The sequence below is a fragment of the Equus przewalskii genome, chromosome 29 (assembly GCF_037783145.1).
Source record: "Equus przewalskii isolate Varuska chromosome 29, EquPr2, whole genome shotgun sequence".
NCBI lineage: Eukaryota > Metazoa > Chordata > Mammalia > Perissodactyla > Equidae > Equus > Equus przewalskii.
Genome location: NC_091859.1, coordinates 24,036,083 through 24,062,846, shown reverse-complemented (window position 1 = coordinate 24,062,846; position 26,764 = coordinate 24,036,083). Strand labels below are relative to the sequence as shown.

General features: G+C 38.9%; 1 protein-coding gene across 44 annotated transcripts in view; it reads left to right on the top strand.

Annotated features, from left to right (window-relative positions):
* Window positions 1-26,764, top strand: part of ANKS1B (ankyrin repeat and sterile alpha motif domain containing 1B) — a 1,029,975-nt gene that overhangs the window by 705,986 nt on the left and 297,225 nt on the right. For all 44 annotated transcript variants that reach the window (XR_011534653.1, XR_011534657.1, XR_011534652.1 and 41 more), the window contains one exon: window positions 22,305-22,403. Coding sequence is in view for 33 of the 44 variants with exons in the window: in XM_070599947.1 (XP_070456048.1) it covers window positions 22,305-22,403 (99 nt within the window). In the remaining 11 variants the exon portion in view is untranslated. The remainder of the gene's footprint in view (window positions 1-22,304; window positions 22,404-26,764) is intronic.

Sequence of the window (26,764 nt, the reverse complement as noted above, 5' to 3'; positions counted from 1 at the left end):
TAAAGATAGAGATAGGGATATCCTTGATCTTAAAGGATGAGTTAAGTTTAATGTTTCTACAGTTATAAAATTTTTTTAATCATTGTGTGTTTTCATTTCTCTCTTCTAGCTTCTAGTCCCTAGATATCTATGTTATTTATCTACTCAGACCTCCCTGTGCCTTTCTGAAAGTAGTTTTTTGCAGGAATTCATCTTTTTATTGCAGCCTCACAGAGGAAAAAACTGAGTCCCAAGAAGATTGTGGCTAATCTACAAGTGAGACTATGTTAGAACTCACTCTGCTCTAGTCTGCAACCCAGGCCTGGCAGTTTCTAGCAGGCTCAGTCTTGATGCAAGGGTAATCTTATTTAGTTACTAGCTTCAACTGGACCCTCTGAGTATAAAGGTTATTAACATTGCATAAGGCATTTCTATTTTCATTATCCCATTCTTTGGTCTAATATTACAAAAAGGAATGCCAGGTGTTCTTTCTATAGAAACAGATATCCCCAAAGACAGTCCTTGTGAAGTCATGGGATGTCAAGTACATCTAGCTAACATTTTATTTTGTGCTTCATTTATAAGTCTGAAGCAACATGGTTGAGGTTTCTGATCTATTATCTGGTGTTCCAGTTGGCTTCTCTGTGCAGGAGGGGATTAGTTTCCCATTCTCATCACTTTTACAGGGCATTGGCACTCAAATAGTTAGGGAGTAGCTGCTGCCCTTCAAAACTAAGAAATGGCTTCTGAAAAACAGGTGCAGAAGTGAGCTGATGGGGTTACTGTCCATTATATTTTCCACTATGTTGATTTATTTTAATATCCTGAGTTTATTGTAATTATTTCAGCTACAATAACCATTATTATGATGTAGTGCAGGAGGCGGGAACAGTGCAGCAAGAGCAGATATCTGGATCACTGGTTTTGTTCTAATAGTTATTCTCAAGACAATCAGGGCTGGGTCAGTTAACATATCAGCATTTGCTATCCAATGAAATAATATAATTGAAAGCTTAATTGAAAAGTGCTCTACAGAATATAAGTAATGATTCTATTATTATCAGTTAGTCATCAAATTTGAACAATCAAAAGACAGCTTTGGAAGCTGGCAACGACTTTAAAGGCACTTCTTGCCCAGCCCTACCACAAGTATTATTTCTGTTGTTTAATTACATGGGCTCACCACTTTTAAAGCATTATCTGTTAAGACCTAATCCAAAATGTGATTTAGAAGCATACATTGCTCAGGCCACCCAAATGTAGGAGGATAAGAGTCCTCCAATCCTTGTCCTACCCTTAGATTTTAACAACGAACTAATAGCCTCTCAATCACTGTCAGAGCTATCCTTTGGAACACATAGTGGGATCTCAGCTATGAGTGCTTCTAATCCAGGCCTTTTTAGCCATTTCAGGATGTTTTTCCTTTCCATTATGATGGTGGTTGATGAAGTCAAAGAAGACATGGTAGACCTCGGCTGTGGAGATACTAGAATAATGAGAAATTTCTTTATCTGGGAAATAAGGCTGTCAGTAGTAATTAATCCCCTTCTAGTGCCTGTTGGGAAAATCATCTCCAGATGGTAACAAGGAGCATCTGTACTGAAGTGAAGATCTAAGCCCTTGCAGAGACTCCTGGTAAACTATCTGTTAGGGAGAATATCTCATCTCAAGTAGCAGCCTGTCTCAGGGATGTGGATTTGTTTGTGCAGAGCTGTATTCCCAGAAACCACTCATCTGCTTGAGGACTAACTCCAAAATTGGGTCTTGATCTGAACCAGTCTCCTCAGAATCAGGTCACCATAAATTCTCCCATTCCTAGACATAAGCTCCATGAGAACAAGGACCATGCCTGATTTTCTTACACCTCTGTCTCTAGTGCATAAAATGATACCAGACAGTAGTAAGCAAAATTTTGTCATATAACTAAAATAAATGCTCCAGAGCAAGGGATTTTGTTGCCTCTGACCTTGGATTGTCTGCAGAACACTAAAGCTATATTTCTTAAGGCTTTCTAAAATGGAATCTGGCTTCCTGATTTCGTTGTATTTTTGCTGTCACATGTGTTTTCTAATTCTGAGATTCTTACTATTCCTGTCCCACAGAAACTTACAAACTGAAAATGGTAGTGTGTACCCTTGAGAAAATGGGCAACCAAGCAGATATTTTGCATGCTTTTGGGGGGCAGTATAGAGAGGTGAAGGTTGAGCTGTCTTAGGGTTTCTCCTGCAGAATTTTAATTGCATAAAAGTCCTCAAAAATACAATAATAGCTATTTCAATTACTACTAACTTAGTTTGAGTATAAAGAATAAAAATACTTTTCTAGATGGTCTCACATCACTTTTTTGCATTGGATGGATGTAGGGCTTTGCATCTAGCTATTTGAAGATTCAAATTTCAAAATGTTCAGATTTACAAATAAAACCATGCAAAGCCATGTTCCTTTAGCAGACATTTACTGAGCAACCACTGTATGCCAGGCACTGTGCTCAACCTGGGGAAAAAATAGTGAGCAAATTACCAGAAGGCATTCTGCCTTCATAGCGCGAACAGAGAAACAATTATGTTAGTAGACAATGAGACTTAGCAAAACTTAGCCAGTGAGGTGAATCAATCAAGAAATCCTGGAGGAAGTGATGAAAAGGAGCTAGCTAAGCAAAGCTAGGTAAAGATAGTAGGGGGAAGGTGGAGAGAGAGAGAAAGGATTCCAGGCGCAGAGAATACCATTGCAGAGGCAAGGAGTACAAGGACATACAACTTTCAGGAAACCTGAGTTAATACCATTCAATTCAATATAACAGTTATTTATTTGGAACCCACTATTTACCTAACCTTCTATCAAGTACCGTGAAAAGTGTAAAAGATGCATACTAATATGTATCTTTCCCTAGAGGATATATGAACTAATAGGATGCTCAAAACTTAAGACCTAAAATAATAAGAGAAGAACACTTGGTCATATAGGATAAAGTGCCAAAAACACGCCTAGAAGATAAATGGTGAAGAATAAAGATATCAGTATTGCCTGGGGCTGAGTCTAGAGAAATGTGTTACAGAAAATCATCATCATTGCTGTTTGCCACTTAAGGTCTTTTAAAAAGTAAGATCAACAAATAATTTCTGGCACTTACTTAACCTTGCTCAACACCTCCCGCCCTCAACAAACAAACACGCACTCACACTCATACCTAATCTGTGAGCAAGTCACCCTTGTTTGACCTTTATCATCTCTTACCTAATCTATTTCAAAAGCTCTCTCATAGATCTACCTACCTACGATTTCATTCTTTTCAAAGTTGCCTTCCATCCTGCTGTAAGGATTACCTTTTAAAAACACATATCTATTACTATTCTCTGCCTAAAAACCTTTGAGGGCTCCCAGGTTTCCTACATAGTAAAGTCCAGTTTCATCAGTGTGTCATTGAAGCTCTCTCATTCTCTGGTTCCAGACTACATTTCCAGTCTCATCCTCTCACCATTACACCCTGCCTTCCAGCCATGATCTTTCACAGATTTGTGCTTTTTCACACTGTGCCTTTTGCGTATTAAAATCCTATTCACACTAAAAGCCCATTCCTAATATTTATTACTGTTTGTGTTCTGGTGCTACGTACGTACTAGATTGACCTACTGGATTTTGAACCCTTAGAAGACAGAAACTGTGTTTTGTTTTAGCTTTGTATACCCCTAATTGCTAGCAAATAAACTTTTAAAATGTATTGAATTAAAAATTAAAAGAATCATGTACTTTAAAGAATATGAATATATATCTGCATATGCATATGTATATATCTCTATCTATCTATCCATCCTCCAGGAACTTACAATCCATTAATTGTAGTAGGTAGCTCCTATCCACAATGCATTGTCACTGCTAGAACAAAAGTAAAAAAATTTACCTGCCCTTAAGGGATTTAATAGTTTAGTAGAAGAATGACATAAGAATGAGTCAGAGATCAAGAAGATGAAAAGAAGACAAGATTTTTTAAAAGGCATCAGGACAATTGGTTGGTTGATTGAATCTCTTTCTTGTTCTAAAAAGTATTTAAAACAGCTTATAAAATACATCAAATAACTAAAAATGTACTTGTAAGATGAAAGTGAAACAGAGATAAGGGATATCACTTGAGTTGGACCTTGAAAGATCCGTAAAATTTTGAATATTGCAGGAAAAAAATTGAGATGAATGTGAGGACATAAGAAATTGAGCTAGAAAGGAGAGAAGTTGAAGGAGTTCATGATGGATAACCTCAAACCACTCAAAACAGGAGGGGATCTCGTAAGTTTGAGGGATGTAAAGGTAAGATTAGAGACTGGGAGAATTATTATTAGGGAATTTTTATAGGAACTCCCAAGAAAAAGAATTGCCAGGCAAAGTGCAGTCTCTAGGTAGTTAAATAATGTGAATCTGTAGAGAACTCACTTAGCGCAGTTACCTTTGCCGACAGTTTCACAGCTCAGTTTCAGAAACAGAGACAGCCTAAGGAATTGGCAGGTGCCAGTGATGGCAGAAGTGCCAGCAGTGAAGGACTCCAGGAGTGCATGATTCTGCATCCTCACCCATCCTCACATCCTTTCCTTCACGTGCAGAGGATGTGCTGTCTTACTCAACGTCTTCCCCTCCTGCCTCCACCAGTTTTCCTTCTCTCCTGTGTCTCAAACGTCCCCTCTTCACTAGTATTTTTCTTTCTTCTGCTTGTGAACTTGCTTATGTATCTCCTACTCTTAAGAAAGAAGAAAATAAAACAACCCTCCCTTGGTCCAGCTCCTTCTCCAGCTGTGCTCCAAATTTTCTCCTCCCTTACTCATTCAAACTTCTCAAAAGAGTAGTCTATATTTGCTGTCTCCACTCCTTTTATTTCACAATCCTCTTAGATCTAGCTTTTGTTCCCACAGTTCTCCAGAAAGGACTCCTCCTGTGATCCCTCAGGAACTGCTCTATATTACCAAATCAAAGGACCTTTTCCATTTCTTTTAGGATCTCTCTGCCATATTTAACAGCTGGTTCACGTCCTCATCCTCGTTTGTGAAACTCTTCACCCTTTTGGCTTCTGTGACAACACACTCTCCTTTCCTCATTACCTTCGTCTTTTCCCTCTCTCTTTCATGCTGTCCCCCATGGGTGCTTTCATCTATCTCGTAGTTACATCTACCACCTAGATCCTGATCATCCCCAAATCTGCAACTCCAGCCCAAACCTCTCCCAAAGTTCAGCTTCCTCTGACTGCTGACATCACCACCTGCCAGTTCCATAGGCCCCTTACCCTGTCCAAAACAGAACACACTGTTCTTCCCCACTGTGCCTTCAAAATCTCTACCTTCGCCTGAAGTCTATTTCTCACCTGACCTATAAACCATCAGTCACTCAAACAAGAGGGCTGACAGTCATCTTTGCTCATCTCTTCCACTCATGCCTATATTTAATCAATAATTCAGTCCAGCCAGTTTTAACTCTTTAGCATTTCTTTAATACAGCACCATCCTTGCTACTACCACCCTAGTTCAGACTTTCATTGCTTCTTGTATTAATACTGCAAGAGCTTCTTAAACAGGCTTTAGCTTCTAGTCTCCAATTTTATCCCTTCAAATCCACACTTCAAATAGCCACTGGAATGTGCTCTCTAAATTGTAAATCCAACCATCTCCCGTCCGAGCATAAAACCATTCATTCACCAGCTGCCCAGAGCTGCAGGATGAAGCCCACTTAGTATCATAGTTTACACAGCTCACTGCCTGCTCTTTCCCACTCTTTCTCCAGCCTGATTAACAGTGAACTGCTTGCTGGTTTTTGCCCTCACTACACTGTTTCTTGTCTCAATGCCTTTGTTCATGCTATAAAGCCATCCCTTCAATGCTCTCTCCTCCTTGCCTCTACCATTTTCTATATCCTAGCTAACTTTTACTCATCACTTAGTAGGTAACAGAGATGTCACCCTCTCCAAAATGTCTTTCCTGATCCATGCTTGTGTACTTCAGGAATCTTTTCTCTGTGATGTTCATAATTATTGCACTTGCTGTCACAAAAAATAATTATCTGTTTATGTGCCTATCTTCCTCCCTGCCCCCACCTTCACTGACTATAAGCTCCTTTAAGATAGAGAATGTCTTAATCACTTTTGAAATTTCAGTGATTAGCAAAATGTGTCCAGCATGGTAAGCACTCAGTACATGTTGTGAAATGATAGTGTAAGTGAATGAGAGAATGAGTGAATAAATGAATGAGTGAATGAATAAAGGAGCCCTGGAAGACCAAACAAGTTACGGTATTTTTCACTATCCTCATAATTTTTAAGCCAACCTCTAGAACTACAAATAGAAATTATATCTAGTTAATATCTAGTGAAGCATCACCCTTGTTGGGGTTAAATGACCTTCATAGTTTCCAAAGGAATGGCCCCCGTTTCTCCCTTTCTATCCTTTTGGAAAAGTAAAGAGAAAGCCATTGATAACTGAACAGAGAGTGACCTGTCCATGGGTCAGTCTAACCGTGCTCCCTAACTGAGCTTACAGACCTGCTGTAGGTATACCTGGGGAGTGAGGTGGGGACCAGGCAGTTATGCCAAGCTTACACTCTGGGATCAGACCCAGCTGCATAATTTGTGGCACTCAGTGCAGAATGAAAATGTAGAGCCTCTTATTCAAAAAGCAGAAGTAAAAGTGCCATTAAAATTACATATAAAGCTTTTTCCTTTCTTCCTCGATCTTTCTCTGGACTTGCCATGGTGTTTTTTTTCTTTACTATTTAATGTTCTGAATAAAGAAAAATGGAAATTTTATGGTATTGGCATGAATTTTGTCATTTGTTTTTATATTGTGCAATGCAAATTTTAAATGCAAATATCAAGAGTATTTAACTCATTTGCAGAATCACCAAAATTACATAATGTTTATTTGGTAGTTTTAATCCAAAGGATGCCTTAAGTTGACCCAAAGAGGCAAACACAAGCCAGGCTCAGGAAGGTCGAAGATTGGAAGGAGGGAGGGAGAAGGCCCCCAGGCACAGAACCAGCCAAAAGAGTGCTCGCAGGCACAGGATACTTGCAGAGAGAGTGCAGACCCTGCCTCCTAATGCAGGCACAGGTGCCTCTCTGCAGACCCTGACACCTGCTGAATCCCGCCTCCACCAGCTCCCTGACCAACACTCGTACGTTGGGCTGGGCAGGGCCTGGGGAAGTCAAGCCAGGCTTCTCCCTTTCCCAGGGGCCTGTCACTCCAACCTATGGGAGTCAGGGGGCCTCCAAGGATTTTTAAATCTCTGTGTCAGGACTTGCTTGGCACCTGGATCAAGGGTAAACTCCAGCCCACTGACCAACAGATGTGCCAAGATGCTGCCAGCTGGGAGAAGGGAGGGGGGACACCATGTCCCACCCTGAGGTGCCACAGAGTATGAGTGCATGACCCTAACCCTCCCTGTGCCAGTGCCCAGACTCCTGCTGGGGGTGGAAAGCAGAGTAGCAGCAGTTCTGGGACCAGGTAGAGAGGGCGAGTCCAAGCAGGGCCCAGAGAGCAGTGAAGAGGATTTCAGAGGAACACATTCCCAAGAAGTGGTGAGAGACCTTAGCACGTACTCCATTGTCCCATCAGCCTTCACTTACCAAATACAAATTCAAAGAAGAAATTATGAAGAATGTCAAGACAGCAGCCACAGAGCATTGCAGGGCCCTTCTAGGCCTGGGGGCCTATGGGATGCGCAATTAAGCGACTTGCCCATGGCCACAAAGCTAAGTAAATGGCAGAGCTAGGAATAAAACCTACATTTTTTTTCCCACTACACATGCTGCCTCTTTCAGAATAGACTATTTCTGGCAAAAACAACATGAAACTAGAAGATTTACAGCTCTATGTTCTTAAGGAAAAGAAAGTAGTTCCTAGCAGGCATGCTTTATTTTTAGCAATTTTACTTTATAAAGCAACTTGATAAACATTATGTACCACATCCCTAAAAGATAGGCATTATTATCTTCATTTTACAGATGAAGAAAGGAAGCTTGCTTGCCTTGCTTGCCCAGAGTCACTCTGCTATTAAAGAGCAAAACTGTAATGTGAAGCCAGGAGTTCCAAATTCCGTATTCTTTCTATTAATCTCCAATCCCTTAGTAGAGATTGTGGGAAAGAACATTAATGCAGACCGCTGGGCTAGTAGGGAGAGACTCCTTCCATCTGATCTCTATGAGGCAATTCCATGTGAAAGACACTTGTCTACACACTATGGGATGTGAGGGCATCTGGTTATCTACTTCATTACTATCTTGGTTGTCACAACAGCTCTACTATCTACTGCGTGATCTCAGTCAAGTTCCTAGTTATCTATAAGCTTCAATTTTCTCATCTGTAAAATGGAGATATCAATAGTAATATCTATTTCACAGAAATTTTCTGAGGCTTAAAGCAGTGTCTGGCCCACAGTCAACACTCAATGAATATTAACAGCTGTTGTTATTATTATTATTATTATTATTATTATTATTATTATTATTATTTCAGCTGGTGCAGTTGGCTGAGCCCAGGTTCCTGTCCTCCCTCCCTCATCATTATATAAATGTATCTGTTAATACTGAACACTCATTTAAAGAACATAACTTCCCCTCAAATAAGGAGAATTATTCTTCAGACAATAGACTCACCCCTTTCTAGAACCTCCAGAACAGATGCTGTTGGAAGGGAACATCTGGTCCAACTTTATCAATGTTTAGGTGAGAAAATTAAATCCCAAGAAAGTTAAATGACTTTTGAGGTTTACACAACTAATTAGTTATAAGCAAGGACTCCTAATTTAGTGCTCATTTCCAATAAATGTTGCCTCTGTAAGACAAAACATAACTCTCTTGCTATCATTTCTTTGAAATATTCCTCTGCTTTTTCATAATGCAGCATGATTATGAGAACTGTATATTATTCTTATTTTGTTCATTGTAATTGCTCCTGTTGATCATTATCATGATCATTATACCGTGAATAATGATTTAAATTCATTTGTGCTCCTTGTACACATAAATTGAAGGATATACCAGTATTATCTTCACAGTATGTTCTTTTTCCCTGCCGGATAAGAAATATTTTGAGCCATATGGGATCCTAATTCTCTGAATGCTTTTAGATTATCAGATGTCTCAACTGACAGTCCTGGATGAAAATCAAATCATGAGAATTTGCAAAACTGAAAAAAAAATTAAGAACATTTTGGTGTTATTGTGTACCGGAAATTCCATCTTTATCTTTCCTTCAATTAGGAAAAAAAAAATCTGACATCCTGAATATTAGAATTTTCAGCTCAAACTTTTCAATCATTTTCCTACAAACTTAGTGATCTTTAAGCTGGGTATTTTGTTTGTTTGTTTGTTTTGTTTTTGCTGAGGAAGGTTTGCCCTGAGCTAACTAACATCTGCCAATCTTCCTCTTTTTATATGTGAACCACCACCACAGCATGACCACTGACAGACAAGTGGTGTAAGTTCACACCTGGGAACTGAACCCAGACTGCCAAAGCAGAGTGCACTGAACTTAACCACTAGGGCACTGGGGCTGGCCCAGGCTGGGTGTTTTTATAAATCTGTGCTTCATGTTTTTACTTATGCATTCATTCTTTCAAGTGTTTATTTTATTCAAAATTTAGCAAACAGGTGATAGAAGAGATGCAAAGATGCTTAAGGCATTATCATTTCTCCCAAGATTAATACAGGGATTCTTCATTCCCAATGAAGAATACAGGACATGTAACACCAAGTAGAAAGAAATAAGAGATTCTACAGCCTATTTAGCATCTGCTTTAACCTAGACAAGAGATGTCCATTTTCAATAACGCTAAATTTAATATGAAGGACTTTATGATGGTTTTTGTACCAGTTGAATATTTTAGTAGTAAAACCCAAGAACTTTTCTCTTTAACTAGAAAAAGTTAGACAAGGAGACATTTAATAATATTCACTATGAGAAAGAATGTCTCCCTTTTCTTTCTCCTCTCTCTCATTCTGGTTGAATAGTATTAATTAGTGAAGAAAACGGTGGGAGGAAATGAGGAGAGAATCCTTCGTGGTATATATTCTATACAAAGGACAGGGGTGTTGTGTGCCTTGCACACAACATTTTCCCTTTGTATTCAACCCAAGGCCAAATGGTTGAGCTAGCCAGCTCCACAACAACCCAAAGGACTCTTCTTAGTTGTGATTGTGCTCAGCTTTCAGTTTAACCCCTTGGCTGAGTGAGCCTCCTGCCTGTCTAACCCACAATGACCATCTCCTCACACTTAATTCCTGTGTTGTTGTATGTCTTAGTCCATTCGGGCTGCTATAACAAAATATAATAGGCTAGGTGGCTTATAAACAACAAAAATTTATTTCTCGTGGTTCTGGAGGCAGGAAGTTCAAGATCAAGGCACCAACAGATTCTGTGACTAATGAGGGCCCACTTCCTAGTTTATAGGTGGCCATCCTTTCTCTGTGTCCTTACATGGTGGAAGGAATTAGGGAGTTCTCTAGGGTCCCTTTTATAATTTTCTAATCCCATTCAGGAGGACTCCACTCTCAAGATCTAAGCACCTTCTGAAGGCTCCACCTCCAAATACCATTACATTGGGGATTAGGTTGCAACATATGATTTTGGGGGGGCACAAACATTCAGTCTATAGCATGGTGCAAATGAGTTTTCCCACTACCAAGTTTAAAAATGAAACAAGCTCAAAACAGGAGCTGGCCTGGTTGCATAGTGGTTAAACTCACATGCTTCTCTTCAGTGGCCTGGGGTCCATGGGTTTGGATCATGTGCATGGACCTACGCATGGCTCATCAAGCCATGCTGTGGTGGTATCTCACAGGAAAATGGAGGAAGATTGGTGTAGATCTTAGCCCAGCAACAATCTTCCTCAAGCAAAAAAGGAAGATTGGCAACAGATGTTAGCTCAAGGCCAATCTTCCTCATAAAAAAAAAAAAAGGAAGCAAGCCCAAAACGAAGTTTTCATGGAGAAAAAAATGTTTTTCTACTGAAGACATTTCAAGAAAAATGTCTTCAAAACCCAAACTAAACCCAAAAATAAGTGTGGGAGAAAGTCAGGAATACTTTGGCCAACTGTCTCAATAGAGTAATCACCATTCACTGCCCACCAAAGGCACTGTAAGTTACAAAGGACCTGACCACAAACCTTGACATCCCGGGAGTTCGGGGAAGAGTCACACTGAGGCCAACCCAACATACCCCCAAATGTTCTTATTGCTTCTGCTCTGTTAAAATTACAATGTGTTCAAGTTTCAAGTGTAAAATTCTTTCCTATAAAAAAATCAAATTTATGTAAAAATGTGCTTCCTTTAGAACCATGATGACTCTATACAATCTCTGGATGCCTGTCGTCTTTAATTAGAAGCTGAAAGCCACTCCCAGATTTAAAATCTGTCAACCCCGTGAATACTTTGGTAATTTCACTTTCAGTGAATATGAACAGGAACCAAATTCCATGGGAAATAAATTCCTTCAAGTAATCGTCTTATGACATTTCACAATTTTAAGTCAAAATGAGAAGAGGCAGTGCTGTAGATTGACACCCCCTCCCGATTTGATTCTGATAACTTTCATTCTTGGCAATATCCCTTCTCTGTTCTTCGTGTTATCACACCCAGCCCTCTACAGTAAATTTTAAATACCCTACTGCCTCCTTTATGACCTCTATTACATGCCATAGTCCACATCCTCCTCGTTATTTTCACTGACAAAACAACCTGATCAGAGTAATTTGGATGCAAAAGATGGAGAGAGTTTTAAATAACCTTTCAGATTCAGGGACTGACTCTCCCATAGCCCATGCTCTCCTGCTTACAGATGGCCAATGGGACATTTGTTTTTGGTGGTCAACTGACTGTGGAACCACCTCTGTCACTTTGTGTGGACAATTGGCCGCACTCATCCAGGGGGACGTCCACAAACACTTTCTTATGGACACAGGAGGGTAAAAGGTGAATTTCTCCCTTTTAATCAGAAAAGCAAAAGCTTTTCCAAAAGTTCCCCAGTGGGAAAACTCTGTCACACATTCAACCATGGTTCCAAGGGAGGCTGAGGACATTTAGTTTGTCCAGCCTCCATAGTGGAAGGAAGCAAGGAAGAAGGGGATCAGCCTACCAACCATGTCTCCACAACCTAGAAATAGAATTGCTGAGGCCACGGAGCATAGACGTTTGCATTTTAATAGTTATTACTCAATCTCTATCTACAGTTGTATCAGCTTAAACCCTATATCAAAGACCATTCTGACTTTTATCTTTACCATCTGGCTTTTCTTTTTAATCCAAATGAAAGATTATATTTTGTTTGGAAACTTGACTCCCCAGTGAGATCAGTTCCCATGGTTCTCCACAGGTCATATTTCATCAGATTTTGATGTTTCTGGGCTGTTGTTTCAATTTTGGTTGTTGAGCTCAACTTCCACATCGCTCAATTCCTCCATCCATTCTTCACATCAGAGCCAAAATACATTCAAAAATGTAAGTCAGTTTATGTCCTTCAATGTCTTTCATTACACTTGGAATAAAATCAAAGTCCTTATCAGGATCTGCAAGGCCCTGCATTATCTATGTCCTGTTTTCCCCTCCAATGTCCTCTTCTTCCTCAGTCACTAAATTCCAGTCTTACTAGCCTTCTGTCTGTTCCTAGAATATGCTGGCTCTTTTCTCACCTCTATGCCTTTGCACTTGCTGTTCCTTCTGCCTGAATGCCCTTCTAATGGCTCCTCTCGTGGTTGGGTTGCTCCTTCTAATGCCTCACATCTCAATTTACACATCACTTTCTCAGAGAGGCTTTCCTGACTAGTCATTCTGACATGGGTCTCCCTTGTATTTTTTTTTTTTTTTTTAACCACAGTACTGTATTAATTTCCTTTATAGCAGTTTTTACTAGGTATATGAATTGGGAAAATTATTAGCTTCTCTGTGTCCTCACTTCTTCATTTGTAAATAAGGGCAATAATTGTACCAACCTCAAGAGTTGTTATGAGCAGTAAACAAGGCAAAGCATTTAATAGTGCTTGGCATCTATAAAACTTTGCTAAATAATAATTACTTATATTATTTTTTATTTAGTTATTTTCCTGTTTTCCACACTAAACTGTAAACTCTAACACTAGAAGGACTTTGTCTGTCCTGTTCTCAGTGTATCCCAGGACCTAGCACAATAAGTGCTCACCAAATATTGCTTGAACAAATGTATGTTGAATAAATGAATGAGTGACAAGTTCTACCTCAGTGGTAGCTTTGACTCTGGACTAAACACTGCTGGCTCATTTCGAGCATTCAGTGGTCTCCTCTCTAAGGCTGCCAGATTAAGCAAGTAAAAATATATGATCTCAGTTAAATTGGAATTTCTATATTTTATCTGGCAACCTTATTTCCCTCTCTACCGCCTTCACCCTTAATAAGCACACTTTCTTTCTCTCCCCTTCCCTCCCTGCCTTTCTTGTCCTCTGCTCCTTTCCTCTTAAGTTTATCCAGTTATTTCTGAATATAGCTCTTAGTGTCAGGAGACCCTATCATCCTTAAATCTGGAGATGTCTATTCTGAGGACAACCATCTCTTTGATGGATTAATGAGTTGCCTTTATGACTGGCCCACCAGTTCCCAGGGGGCTAAATTATCCACCTTCACTATCACAGGCTCTTTGAGCTTAGATAGCCTTCTAAGTGGAATGCAACTCACTCTTTTTTTCTCTGGATTCAGTACACATTATGTTAGGGACTCAAATGTCCTTAATTTGTTCCCAGACATCCTTTACCTTATTAATTCCTTTTCAGACATCCTCCATCCTTAATTCTAGCTTTGAAAGAAACCTAAAGGAAAGTTACCCAAACATGGCCCTGACCCTGAGAACTTCATTTCCCCAGTTGACTAGCCAAATAGTTTGACAAGCTTCTGCTGAAGAGTTGGGAGCTCCAACTCAATGCCATGCTGTTTTTCCCCACCTCCCAAGCTAGTCCTGGCTCAGAATATGGCAAGTTACTTGCTGCATTATCCAGAAACTCCCTAGGTCACTTATATTAATATGCTTGGTTCTAGAGTACGCTAAGGTAGTTGGAAGGAGAACGAACCACTTGCCCTTTCTGAAGGTAAATATTTTATTTGAAATAAAATGTTTTGGAGAAACTATGGCAGTCACTCTCAATGGTCTGTCAATATATATGTAAGGCTGTGTGTGAAAATAGGGTCATGGGAGTTACTTGTTTGCAGTGCTACACATCTGTTGACTGGAATCACCATCCAGAAAAGGTCCCCTATTGAACATTTGGTTCTCTTTCTGTAGTGAAGGAAGCATGAGCATCAGAGTTTGGCAGAATAGAACAGTGATACCAGATCCAGCATATACTAACTGTATGAACTTGGCTAAATTGTTTCACTGCTCTCAGACCCAGTTTCCCTGTCTGTGAGATGAAGATACTACCACTTATCTTACAATATTGTTGTAAAGTTTATAAATAAGGTAGACAAAGCACCTGGTGCTCAGCTTAATGACTGGTAGTTAATCCTAATCATTTTAGGCACTTTTTCCTGCTTCATAGTGTGTGGCTGAGTTGGTCATACCCAGGAGCAAATTCTTTTTGCTTCTCCTAAGAGGAGCCCTTCCCTTTGGAGCTCTGTATCACCAATGAGAGATCATTTGCATGAGGAGCCTGTCTTAGATACAGAGGTGTCATGTTCCTCTTCTGTTAAGAGTGGCCAAGCTAACCTGATCACTGCTCACTTTTCTCTTATGAGGCACTGGGAAATGTTCAGCATATTAGATAGGGGAACAAAACTCAGACACATGCCAAGATTATGTACAGCCTACCCAAGGAAAATTTTTTTAAAAACTTCACAGCTTGTGATTGGAAAAGGACACAGGACAGCTGCTAACTGTTTTCCTTTCATCTCCACTTTTGGCATGTTCTTCTAATAGCTCTCCTGTCACACTCAGTCTGCAGCCCAGTGGGAGCTAAAAGAGTAGGATTGAGGTGTCCCCTAGTCCCATCCCCACCCCCTGCTCAGACTCAGCTGCTGGGAAAGACCATTTAGAGCATTTAATATCCGCCCTACCCCTTTGGGAATGGTGTAACCCAGCTAGACACCACGCTTCAAAAGAGAGAGGGAAGTTAAAGCTTTTGCGATTAGTTAGGGAATGTTTAGACTAGAAAACCCCAGGCCCCTGCCAACCCTGATTCCATGATTCAGTGAACAGAAAGGACTGGAGCAGAGGAGGGAAGAATAGGCCAGACAGCTTTCCAAATTCTCTTCCGTAGAGAGGGATTCATTGTTGCTTAAACACTGTGAAATCAAACAAAAAATATACTGCAGCACTTGCTTTCAAATGTGAGTTTCATATGGCTTTAAAGTAAATTATAAATGGTTTAGGTCTAGACATATTTTTTTACTGAAACTTTTCTCTCCTACACTAACCCCACAGGAGGTGGCATCGGGTAATAGTTATAAGAAAGGCTCCTATCCTTATGGGAGCAAGTTATGTAAGTTCCTACCTCATAAAGTTGTTGTGAGGAGTAAATAAGCTAATAGATCTAAGGCATTTAGAACAGTGCCTGGCACAGTGTAAGAACTCAATAAATATTCAACTTATTTTATGCTAACTTACACCAACTGCTATTATTGTGAAAATTGAAAGAAGACAATAGGTGTTTGTAAACTTTATATTTTCATATATACATATCTGGAGAAAAGTAAGAGCATTCAGATACGTTTTGTTAACATTAGCTTTTCTTTTTGTAGGACTTGTGGTTTAGCATCCTTAAAAATGAGTAGGCTTCCTCTTTTGTAACTATGAAATTTTTGACCAAAGACAGCACAAATTACTGTAAAATGACTTTGCAGTCTTTTATAATATAATTCTAAAATCTACATGAACACATGTCTCAAATGAATCATAATTGTAATTTATGATATCACCAAACTTTGCTGAGTACTTTAACAAATAAACACCTGATTAAACTCCCCCTCTCTCTCTGTAGCTTTAGAACAAATGTTTCAAAAGGGAAATGGCTTGAAAAAGAAAGAGGAAAAAATTGGTGGTATAAAATTTGTTGTAATTATGTTAGCTGTTAAACACTAATCTTAGAAAATGTCTAAGATAATTTGTTTACTAAATTACATAAGATGCTCTCTATCTTATTGCTTAGAGATGTGACATTTATTTGAATCAAAACTCCATGTGGTGGACAAAGAGAACTATTTAGTGGTTACCAGGGAGAAGGAGGGTAGAAGGTGGGCACAAAGGGTGAAGGGGTGCCCCATATGGTGACTGACAAATAATAATGTACAACTGAAATTTCACGATGTTGTAAACTATCATAACTTCAATTAAAAAAAGTTGAAATTTTAAGTTTAAAACATCCATGTGGGGCCGGCCCCGTGGCCAAGTGGTTAAGTTCGCGCGCTCCACTGCAGCAGCCCAGGGTTTCGCTAGGTCGAATCCTGGGCAGGGACATGGCACTGCTCGTCAGGCCATGTTCGGGCGGTGTCCCACATGCCACAACTAGAAGGACCTACAACTAAGATATACAACTATGTACCAGGGGGGATTTGGGGAGATAAAGCAGAAAAAAAAAAAAAAAAGATTGGCAATAGTTGTTAGCTCCGGTGCCACTCTTTAAAAAAATTAAAAATTAAAAAATAATTAAAAATCCATGTGGTTTGAAGATTATAGAAAACTTTTTTTATAAGCTAAAGACATGAAAATTTAGTTAAGTTGTGAGCAAGAAATTCCATTGCAGTAGACAGAATATGTTCAAATGGAGGGCTAACGTAGAGAGGTACAAAACGTACTATAAAATTTTCTTCCACTGCCATTTCATTAGTGTGAGAAAGGGGATTAAAATTGGAAGAAGTGCATCACCCATTATCTGGTCACTTATGGTAACCCATGTTTCTGTCAGATAAACTAAATAAAGCTTTGTTCCAGCACTGACATGGGAATTATAAATCTGCTATTTATCACAATAATTATTATCATAACCATGCAGAAAAGACATGCATTGGGTTTACTTGTAAATTGATATCAAATTGACTCAAAGCCTTTGTAGAAGCTAAGAGTTAGCATGTTATTCCAAGAAAATCACATATTGTTTTATGCTACCATGTCATTTATGCTGTAAAAAGAAAGTTAAAAACAAACTGAAATATGTGATTTTCCCTGTATGACTTTGCAAGATTTTGGTCCGATTCTATTATACAAATATTCTATTTTAAATATTTAAGGCCACGCAAATTGTGAAGAAGAATCTAATTTGTTAATTATACATCAAAAGACATTTTCTCCAATCAACAGCATCCTCTTGATTTTTTTCAATCTTAGACTAAAGAGAAAGAATAAATAACATCCAACTCAAGCTTACATTAAGAAGAAACCAATTCTCTGTGGTCCTTAAATATGTTCCCCTAGCCTTTTATTTAATATGCAATCTGAAGGAAATGTTTCTAAATGAATATGACATGGTCTTAAGGTTATGAAAATAGATCTTTTCAAGCTGAAATTCTGAGAGACACAAGATCAGTACAGATACTTTTGAGAGATGATTTCAATAAATAGCTGTTCTATTTCTAATGGATCGTTAAGTACAAAACACTGCTTTTTATTCTATTTGGTCATCTTATTAGTTTATCACAGCTGAAAAAATCCAATACATAAGATATTCTCCCCATGGTCAGAGAAACTTCAGCTTTCAGCTCTCAGTGCTTGAAATATTAGATTATGTTTCTTTATTCCATGATTTAAGAAAGCAATAAAGACCTCCTGGATTAGATAGTTCTTGTCAATGAAAGAATAGCTGTTTTAAAAACACTGCCTTGGCCCTTTGATCTTTCTAGTAAGTCATTTAACTAAACCCCTTATCTACTGATTATTATTCTCTAAATGCTGTGTGCAATGTGCCTGGAAGTGTGCTAAGAAAATAATAAATAACTTCTCACTTAGACTTGTCATTTTGATAGCTAGATTTCTAGCCCCCTAATAAAGAAACAGTAATGAAAGTAAAACCAGCTACTAATTTGTTTTAATGACTGAAAAATTAGAAGAGAATTTGCTAAAGATCCTAAATTTAGTCTTCATGAACTTTTGACTAAGAGGCACGTCAATTATATCCTGAGAATAATTCATGAGTATTTTTTTTTCTTGAGGAAGATTAGCCCTGAGCTAACTGCTGCCAATCCTCCTGTTTTTGCTGAGGAAGACTGGCCCTGGGCTAACATCCGTGCCCATCTTCCTCTACTTTTTTTATATGTGGGATGCCTACCACATCATGGCTTGCCAAGTGGTGCCATGTCCACACCCGGGATGTGAACCAGCGATCCCCTGGCCACCCAAGCGGAACATGCGCAATTAACCCCTGCACCACCAGGCTGACCCCTACGAGTATTTTTTTTTTTTAAAGGTTTTAAAATTTTTTTCTTTTTCTCCCCAAAGCCCCCCAGTACATAGTTGTATATTCTTCGTTGTGGGTCCTTCTAGTTGTGGCATGTGGGACGCTGCCTCAGTGTGGTTTGATGAGCAGTGCCATGTCCGCGCCCAGGATTCGAAGCAACGAAACACTAGGTTGCCTGCAGCGGAGTGCGCGAACTTAACCACTAGGGCATGGGGCCAGCCCCTCCCCACGAGTATTTTTGACACCCTGTTTTGATTCCCTGTGATATACCATTTGTGCCTCATCTGTGTGATTCAGCCACTATTTTAATGCCTTTAACTGTAGAGAAGCACTGTCTGATAGAACTTTCTGTGACGATGGAAACATTCTATATTTGTATCGTCCAATACAGTAGCCACCAGCCACATGTGGCCAGTGAGTCCTTGAAATCAGGATTGAAAAAACTCAACTAGATATGGCAATTGAGAGGTCATTCTTAATATTTGGCAGAGAAATCCTATGGAGTTAATGGGAGTAAAATGTTATTGTGGTGGGTGGGGGAGTAAACGGGAGACAAGGAGGTAGAGTGCAGTGTGGTGCGTGACTAAGCAGACGACGTAATGAAGCTCTACTCCAAACACCGTTGATCTGGCAGTCATGTGAAAAACGGAGGGTAGAGGGAGAAAGTTAGAGTTTCTGTTCAGCTTTTATTGAGAAAAACAGAGTTGAGCTGAAATTTTCTAACATTTAGTTAAGGCAGGTGATAATGTGAGAATAAATTCCAGCTCCTGGGAAGAATGGAAATGTTTATTGTCCTTGATGGGACAAATATTACCGAGGTGCAAATGTAACGGCTAGCTGTAAGTTTTGAAATACTCGATTTTTCTCTGGAAAGGTGTAAGAATCAATGAATCTACAAAATAAGGTATCATTTCTTTCAGTAAGAAATTTTGTAAGTTCCTAGTAGTGAGATTGATTTGTCCCCCTAAAAAATGCTTTCTTGCACTTCTCTATAATTACTTCTTGAAAGTAACTTTAGGTTACCAGTTCTGAAACACTGAAATGTAATTTCAAACTATACAATCCATATATATATATATATATATAAATGATACTAATCAAAAGTTGGACATGACTGAAATCATAGCGTTTTAGAACTGAACAGGTGTTTGTTAAACTACTTCATTTTGTGGGTGAGGAACGTGAGGCCTAGAGAGAATACGTGACTTACTCAAGTTTACCCAGACAAGACTCAGACCCAGGGCTTTAGACTCCAAGCCCAGTGCTGTTTTGTAAAAAGACTGACTAGATGATGCCCCAGGATATTTTTGGTATCCCTGTTTATTATAATAAGAGAGAAAAGAGAAAATTTCTAACAGCGTGCCTCATTGGGGGCAGTGAATCCTTTTCTTTACATTTCCACAATTATTACCCTTTCGCCTTAGGCATGTTCTCACCGTTTGCATTGCGCTTCCCATAATTTTCACCCAGTTTTCAAAAGTGTTTGGTAATTATCCTATATGTTAGGAAATTTGACCAAAAGAGAAGATGTCTAACTTCATTTCAATTCTTCAAAAAGTTTCCTCCCTTACTGAAGATAGAGAAGATGGTATACTGGTGGTTTAGAAGGAGAACAGGGGTCATGAAGGATTTGATTCTTCAAGCTGTTTCAATATGCAAACACTGAAATCAAGTTCAGGATTACATGTAGAGCGTAGCTAATTCAGATTATAGGATCCTTTTGTGTTTTTGTGTTTGTGCAAAGAAACCACGTTCTATATTTTGCATAAACTGAAGTTGTGGGCTGATAATTTAGCCCATGGAAAACCTGGTAATGGTCTAATATAGGTGGCCAAAGTTTTTTTGTGTTTCATTTTTTAAGGGCCTTTTAACTCCTTTTGGAAAACCCCTTAGAGTGAAAGTCAAATGCAGAATGCTGTCATATCTCCTGCTCGTGACACACTAGTTCATTTCTGAAAATAATAATGCTCTCTCAAAATGAAGTCATTTATATTCTTAGCCATGCTCTATTGTGTGTACTGAGTAATTTCTTGAGAGCAATGTTTCCTGTGGCATATTGCCAAGTCTGGCTTTATTTGTTTTTCATTAGGCTTTTCATTACCATGTTACTGTATACCTGGATCGTTTTGCCACCTCTGAGACGACCAGGGTAGTTTAAGCACAAGAATGATACTACTAGTAGGTGGAATATTTTTGTCCAGTAAATGCCCATTTTAAATTCCCAGCTCTGGTACCATTCTAATGGCTTTAATCTTTCTAAGAACAGTCAATTATCCATTTATAATGTAGTCTGATATTAAATTGTTTAACATTCATCTATTTCCCTGGAAAGACATTAGTCTCACTTTGCACCACACTAGACTGGCCCCTCCTGCTTTCTTACCTCAGGAAAAAGCATCATGATCTACCCCTACTGCCCAAGCCTGTAACCAACAGGTATCCTACATTTTTCCATTATTCTACACATGCAAGCACGGAGTCAAACTTCTTGATAGTTTTCACACCCACCTGCTGCTTTCTGTCTCTCATGACCATTGCCTTAGACTAAGTCCACACCATCTCTAGAACACCTGGAGTGGCCCCCTGATGGTTGCCATGCTCCCAGGACTGCCCTTTCCAGTTAATTCTCTTTTGCTTTAAATGTCCATCAGCACCCATTGCTCTCCATAAATAGGTACTCTGTAATTTCTACTCTTAAGTGTTTCGTGTTATGCATTAATAGGACAGAGTCTGATTTGTCCACAACAGCAGTGATCTGAATTCTTGAACTTTTCTATAGACTCCTCACTTTAAATGGAAACTAGCTCACCAACTCCAAAAGACTAAAATTTAGGGACAAAATAAGCAATCTACAAATTTCTGTATTCGAATATTAGTAAGAGGCCTAAAAATCATTGAAATCAGAGAATCTCAAGACTAGCCTGGTCTTGGAGATCTTGTGGCTCAACTTTGTCATTTTATAGGTAAGGAAAGGGAGGCCCAGTCATGGAAACCAAATTGATCTTTCTAAATTTGGAATTTCATCGTGTAACTTCTTTTCTTAAAATCTGTCTGTGGCTTCCCATTATGGTCAGAATGAAGTCTAACTTCCTCAGCGTGGCATACAATGTCTGTATAGTCTGGCTTCTGCTTAATTTTCCAGCCTTACCTTTCCTCCTCTCTCCACTTTATCCCAGAATGTGGTGCTTCCAAGTACACTATGTTCTTTCTTAGCCACAGGACATTGCACATAATTTCTCCTTAGTCCTTCCTCTTTTGAGTGCTAAATCCTACCTAGCCTTCAGATATCCGATTAGACATCATCTCCTCTGAGAACATAGCCCAGATCCCCTCTGGGCTCCCAGGCATGTGTCACCACCATAGCACACTCTCTGCATTCTCACTGCCTTTGAACAATCTGCTTCCATTGCTGGGGTGGAAGGAATAAAGACAGTTGTGGCCAGGGACCTGCATCTTATTCCCTGTTCTATCCCCACATCTTGATTAGATGACTGGCATTCAATATTTAAGATTAACTATTAATCCTCACTTTTAACCTGCCTAGTATACTTCAATTTTTGTATCAGTCCTTCTCTCAACATCTGATTTTAGGGGGAAAAAAAACCCCTAGTTGATTCATTCACATCTACACATAGGTCACTGATGATGCTAAATGGCAACTCTTCCTAGAAGCATTTACATTTTTACAGGAGCAGAGTTTGAAGTCACAGGAATAAGTCCCCAATGCAGATAATCCAACCATGAATAGTAAGCCAGGAGAGTGTATGTGAGGGGAAGGAAGCTTTCCCAGAGCCTTCAACTCTGCCCTGGCCCTCATGGAAGAATGACTCCATGGTTTTGTTTATAAAAATCAGATCGCTTGTTGGTTATTTTTCTCTATATTAAGTAAAACATTCTTTACACATAGCAAAAATGCCTGATTTAACATGTAGCATTTCTGGTTTTGTTTCAGGGAAGCAATGTAATGGAAGATCAGGATTTGTTGGAAATTGGAATCCTAAATTCTGGGCACAGACAAAGAATTCTACAGGCAATCCAGCTCCTTCCAAAGGTAAGCAATGCTTTATTACCCTAGCCCTAAGTTCAGTCTCAGCGGTTTTAAGTCCAGAGTACAAATATTAGTATTTAGGACTTTTCTGCATATTTATGTAACTTCCAAAAGCAGGTCTTCTGAGGTCCAACTAAACATTCAGACTCACAAGACTGCTATAGACCATACTCACCTTTAGATTTACCTAGCTAGGAGGATGTAATACAGGAAACACCACTGGTCAACAGGGCAGCGTTAGAGTTTCTCTTCAGCAGGAGTCCTTATCCGTACAAACATCAGTCCAGGCCCCTCAGGTGACACCTCGGGTGCAAGATAATATCAATATTGTATGGGTGCAGGATGTTCCTGGATTTGGAAGCCTCATGCCCCATAAGAGGCAGTATCTCTTGTAACAACTCCATAGATTCAGTCTCCAGGGACAAGGGACCTGCCTAATTATAAGCGTCATCACTCAGGGAAGTCCAAAGTATCACATCCCCATCAGGTGTTTATAGTTCATGTATAAATCCTCCCAAGGCAAATGCAATTTGCCAACCAGGTGTCACTTTAGCTGTAAGCAGTATGTTACCTAGCAACAGAGTTGACCTTCTGTTTCCAGATAAGGCTTCATAGGATCCTAAAGCAGGAAGTAGGATCTGAGCACTGGTCTTCAAGATACATAGGATTTTAACTAGTAAGGAAAGGGAAAGGCATTTCAGGGGCCAGGAGGAACCATATAAATACAGGTACAATCCAGGCACTAGGGAACTAGTGATACTGTGTGATTTAAAATCCAACAGGATTCGCACAACAATGTGAATGTACTTAATGCCAATAACCATACACTTAAAAATGGCTCAAGTGATAAATTTTATGTTTTGTTACTTCACAATTTTAAAAATAATTTTTAAGAATGGAAGAAAAATTCCTATGTGATTCAAACAATTAGAGAGTGGAGAGTGTGGACAGAAGTAAAGCTGAAAAAGTAGGCTGGGTCAGTTAGTGTCAGGCTAAGGAATTTGAAATTTGTTCTGTAGGCACTGGAGAATGGACACCACTGTACTGCTTTCAGCCAGTTAATTCTGGAGGCAGTATACAATAGGAATTAGAAGGAGGGAAATTTGAAATTGGGTCATCCAGTGGGGAAAAGATTCGGGGGGCAAGATTGGAGGCAAGGTAGCAGATGAACAGTAGTAGTTGCACCTAGATATATGAACTTATTGTGTGTTTCATATTCTCTTCTGCACTTTTCCTTTCTAAAGAGGCTATAATTTCTCCTTCTCAGGATGAGAAAGATAAATATTAACCACTGTTTCTAAGGAAGTGATCTGATGAAATTTGCCAACTGTCAGTGAACTGAGTTTCTGCTGATAGAAACTTAACTCTTGCAAATTCAAAGAGAGTCAAGTATATAAAGAAGTTTAATCATATGATTTTCTACACTAAAAGGAAAGGAATAAAGCATCCTTAGAACTAATTCTAGAAGTAATTCTTATAAGCATATTATTCACCTCACTACTTTTGTATCTTTACTTAAGATATTACTTCTTCAGCAAGTTTTCTCCTCATTCTCTGCAAGGACTTCTGCCCTGCTATACCTCCAACACCTAACTAGGGCCCAGCTCATGGTAGGCACCCAGTAAATGAATGAATGATTGCCCCTTTGTCACAATGATGCCCATCATTTAAAGTTCAACTCAAATAGTTTCACATCACTTCCCCTAGGGGAAGTTTGTGAAACTTCCCCTAAAGTGGAACCACTTCGCATCTCCTTGATAATTATCACCTTAATCTAAACCAACCACCTCTAACAGGACTACCACACTGGATTCTAATCTGTCATCTCTAGGTTAGACTACTTGAGTCATTTCTCATCGATCATCTCTTGTCTGGATGATTCATAGATGCCTAATCTCTGTCCTAGTTGCCTTTTCTACTACTCCACAATTGGATTTCCACACAGCATTCAGAAGATCCTTCTAAAATGTAAATCAAATCATGCCACACCCTGCTTAAAATCTCCGCTGGATTCCCTTCTCACCCAGAATAATATCTTTATCATGGGCTACAAAAGTCAATAGGATCTGGCCCCTTCCCACCTCTGTGACCTCATCTCTCACTCTCCCCTTCTCCTACACTCTAGTCATGTGCTTTCTTTTTGTTCCAGAACATGCCAAGCTCATTTTTACCTCAAGGCCTTTCCATACTGGTCTCCGCCTGGAAAGCATTTTCTTCAGATGGTCGTACACTTGCTCCTATACGCCATCAAATCTCCACTCAGCTGTCATCTCTCACAGAGGCCTTCGTGACCTCAAATTCACACCCTTCGCCCACTGTCACTATCCTTTGTATTGTCCTGTTTCAGTCTTCATAGCAATTATGGCTACCTGAAGTCATTTTATTTATTTGTTTGATTTCTTCCTTGTTTTCCATCTCTCCCCCAGGATGCAAGGTCCATGAGCTCAGGGACCTTGACTGTCTTGTTCGCTTTTATATACACAGTCCCTAGAACAGTGCCAATTACATTATAGGTAGTCAGAAAATATTTGAAGGATATATAAAGTATATATATTTTATATATCCAAAAAATAATGAAGGAATATACTGCTTTCCCTTTCCTCTGAGATTTGATGGCCCTTTGCTTGTTCTGTCTGAAGGTACTAATAATATTTTACCATTTGTACGCTATAAGAATCCCGATGGCAGAGACATTGTCATACCATCCTTGAATTTCCCGATGTGCTTAACTCAATACATGCACATTAAAAGAATGAAAGGAATGAGTGACTCAATGAATGAATATTTTTCTCATGTTGTTGGAATATAATTTTTTTAATGAAAAAGTACCTCAATTTTAAGATGTATCTACAATTGTGTACATTATCACATGATAATGAGAAATAAAAGAACCTGAACTCAGAATTATTTGTTTAATAAATGGAGTGTTTATTTTTAATACAGAATATCATTCCCATTAGAGAAGACAATATAATAGAAACAATATAAAATTAGACTTCTATCAAGAGGCTGATGCAAAAGTGCTTACTAGGCATCAAATGAGTAGAGAATATATAAAAACATCCAAACACGTGTTCAGCAGCACAAACAGAATGTTATAATGCTACAAATTGATGCTTTGCCTTCTTAGATAATGAGCCCAAACTTCAGATGGTTAATAGTGTAATTTTACTCCCAGCACATTCATTTGCATTCCCTCTAACTTTGGACTGCCAGAAAATGGTCAAAATGTCTCTTCATTTTGTTTATGCAATTTTGGTCTTCAGAATATTGGTGTTCTTCATCTGTCATGAAAAATATTCCATGATTGCTACCTGAGATCCTTTAATTAACATATTGTGTTTTGGAATTGATGAGATTGTTCCTAAACAGAGAAAAGGTGGTTTGCTAAGTGCAATTTTGATTTTTTAGCACGCTTCAAAGCATGTTTTTCATGCTTTATTTGTATTTGTAATTTCAAGTTTCAAAGACAAAAGTTTATTCCTTTGAGAGAATAGTTTTTCTGTAATATGCCCTTTTTAATATTAAAATATTCACCAATGCAAAGGTCTGCATGTTCTCAAGTACATTTGATACATTGAACACGTAGAATACATTCAATATACTCTAAGTGTAGACAACTTTAGGACAGTAATCATATTAATTCCTCTCTTTGATCTATTCTTTCCCTCTGTCTTTTGCAATGCTTGACCTTTAGTAGCAAAGCTTAATTATCCATTTTCACCCACCATCCACTTCACTCACCAACCCCAACTCAGTCTTTCCTTAGGTCTAAAAGTTTCTCAGCATTTATAAAGATCAAATTTTACCCTTTTCTCTTTTTAAGAAAGGAAATATACCAAAAGTTCCAAGAGAAGATGGCTTATTTTGTACTCGCCTAGAAACTGTAAGCATATTGGACTTTTTCTGTCCCCTAGACACAGGGAAATTATCTGATTACTTACTTGCAACACATAATTTACCTTTTCCCAGGTAAGAATTCCATGTGGCCAACTCTTTGGATAATCCTCTAAAGTCCTTTTAAAAGGGTACAATGTCTTTTGTCCTTTGACAATATAACACCTGGAGGTCAGGGATGCAAAGGATTTTCATTTTAAAGGTTTGCAGGACTTGTATCAAGGTGCATTTTGTATCTGCTCTCTTAATATTTGTCACCCTGAATTGAAAAAATGTTTTAGCACACAGCAACTTTTATCTCACATGCTAACTTCTTTTTCAATATTTCCTTTTCTAATATTTTCCTGTTTTTATAATATCTTGTAGATTTGTTTAGTAGTTGTCTACACTCACTATCCCTGCTTCTTTTGCTCCAACTCATTTTTAAACCTACTTGGGCTTAACTAGTTCCTCTGCTACTACCCCAC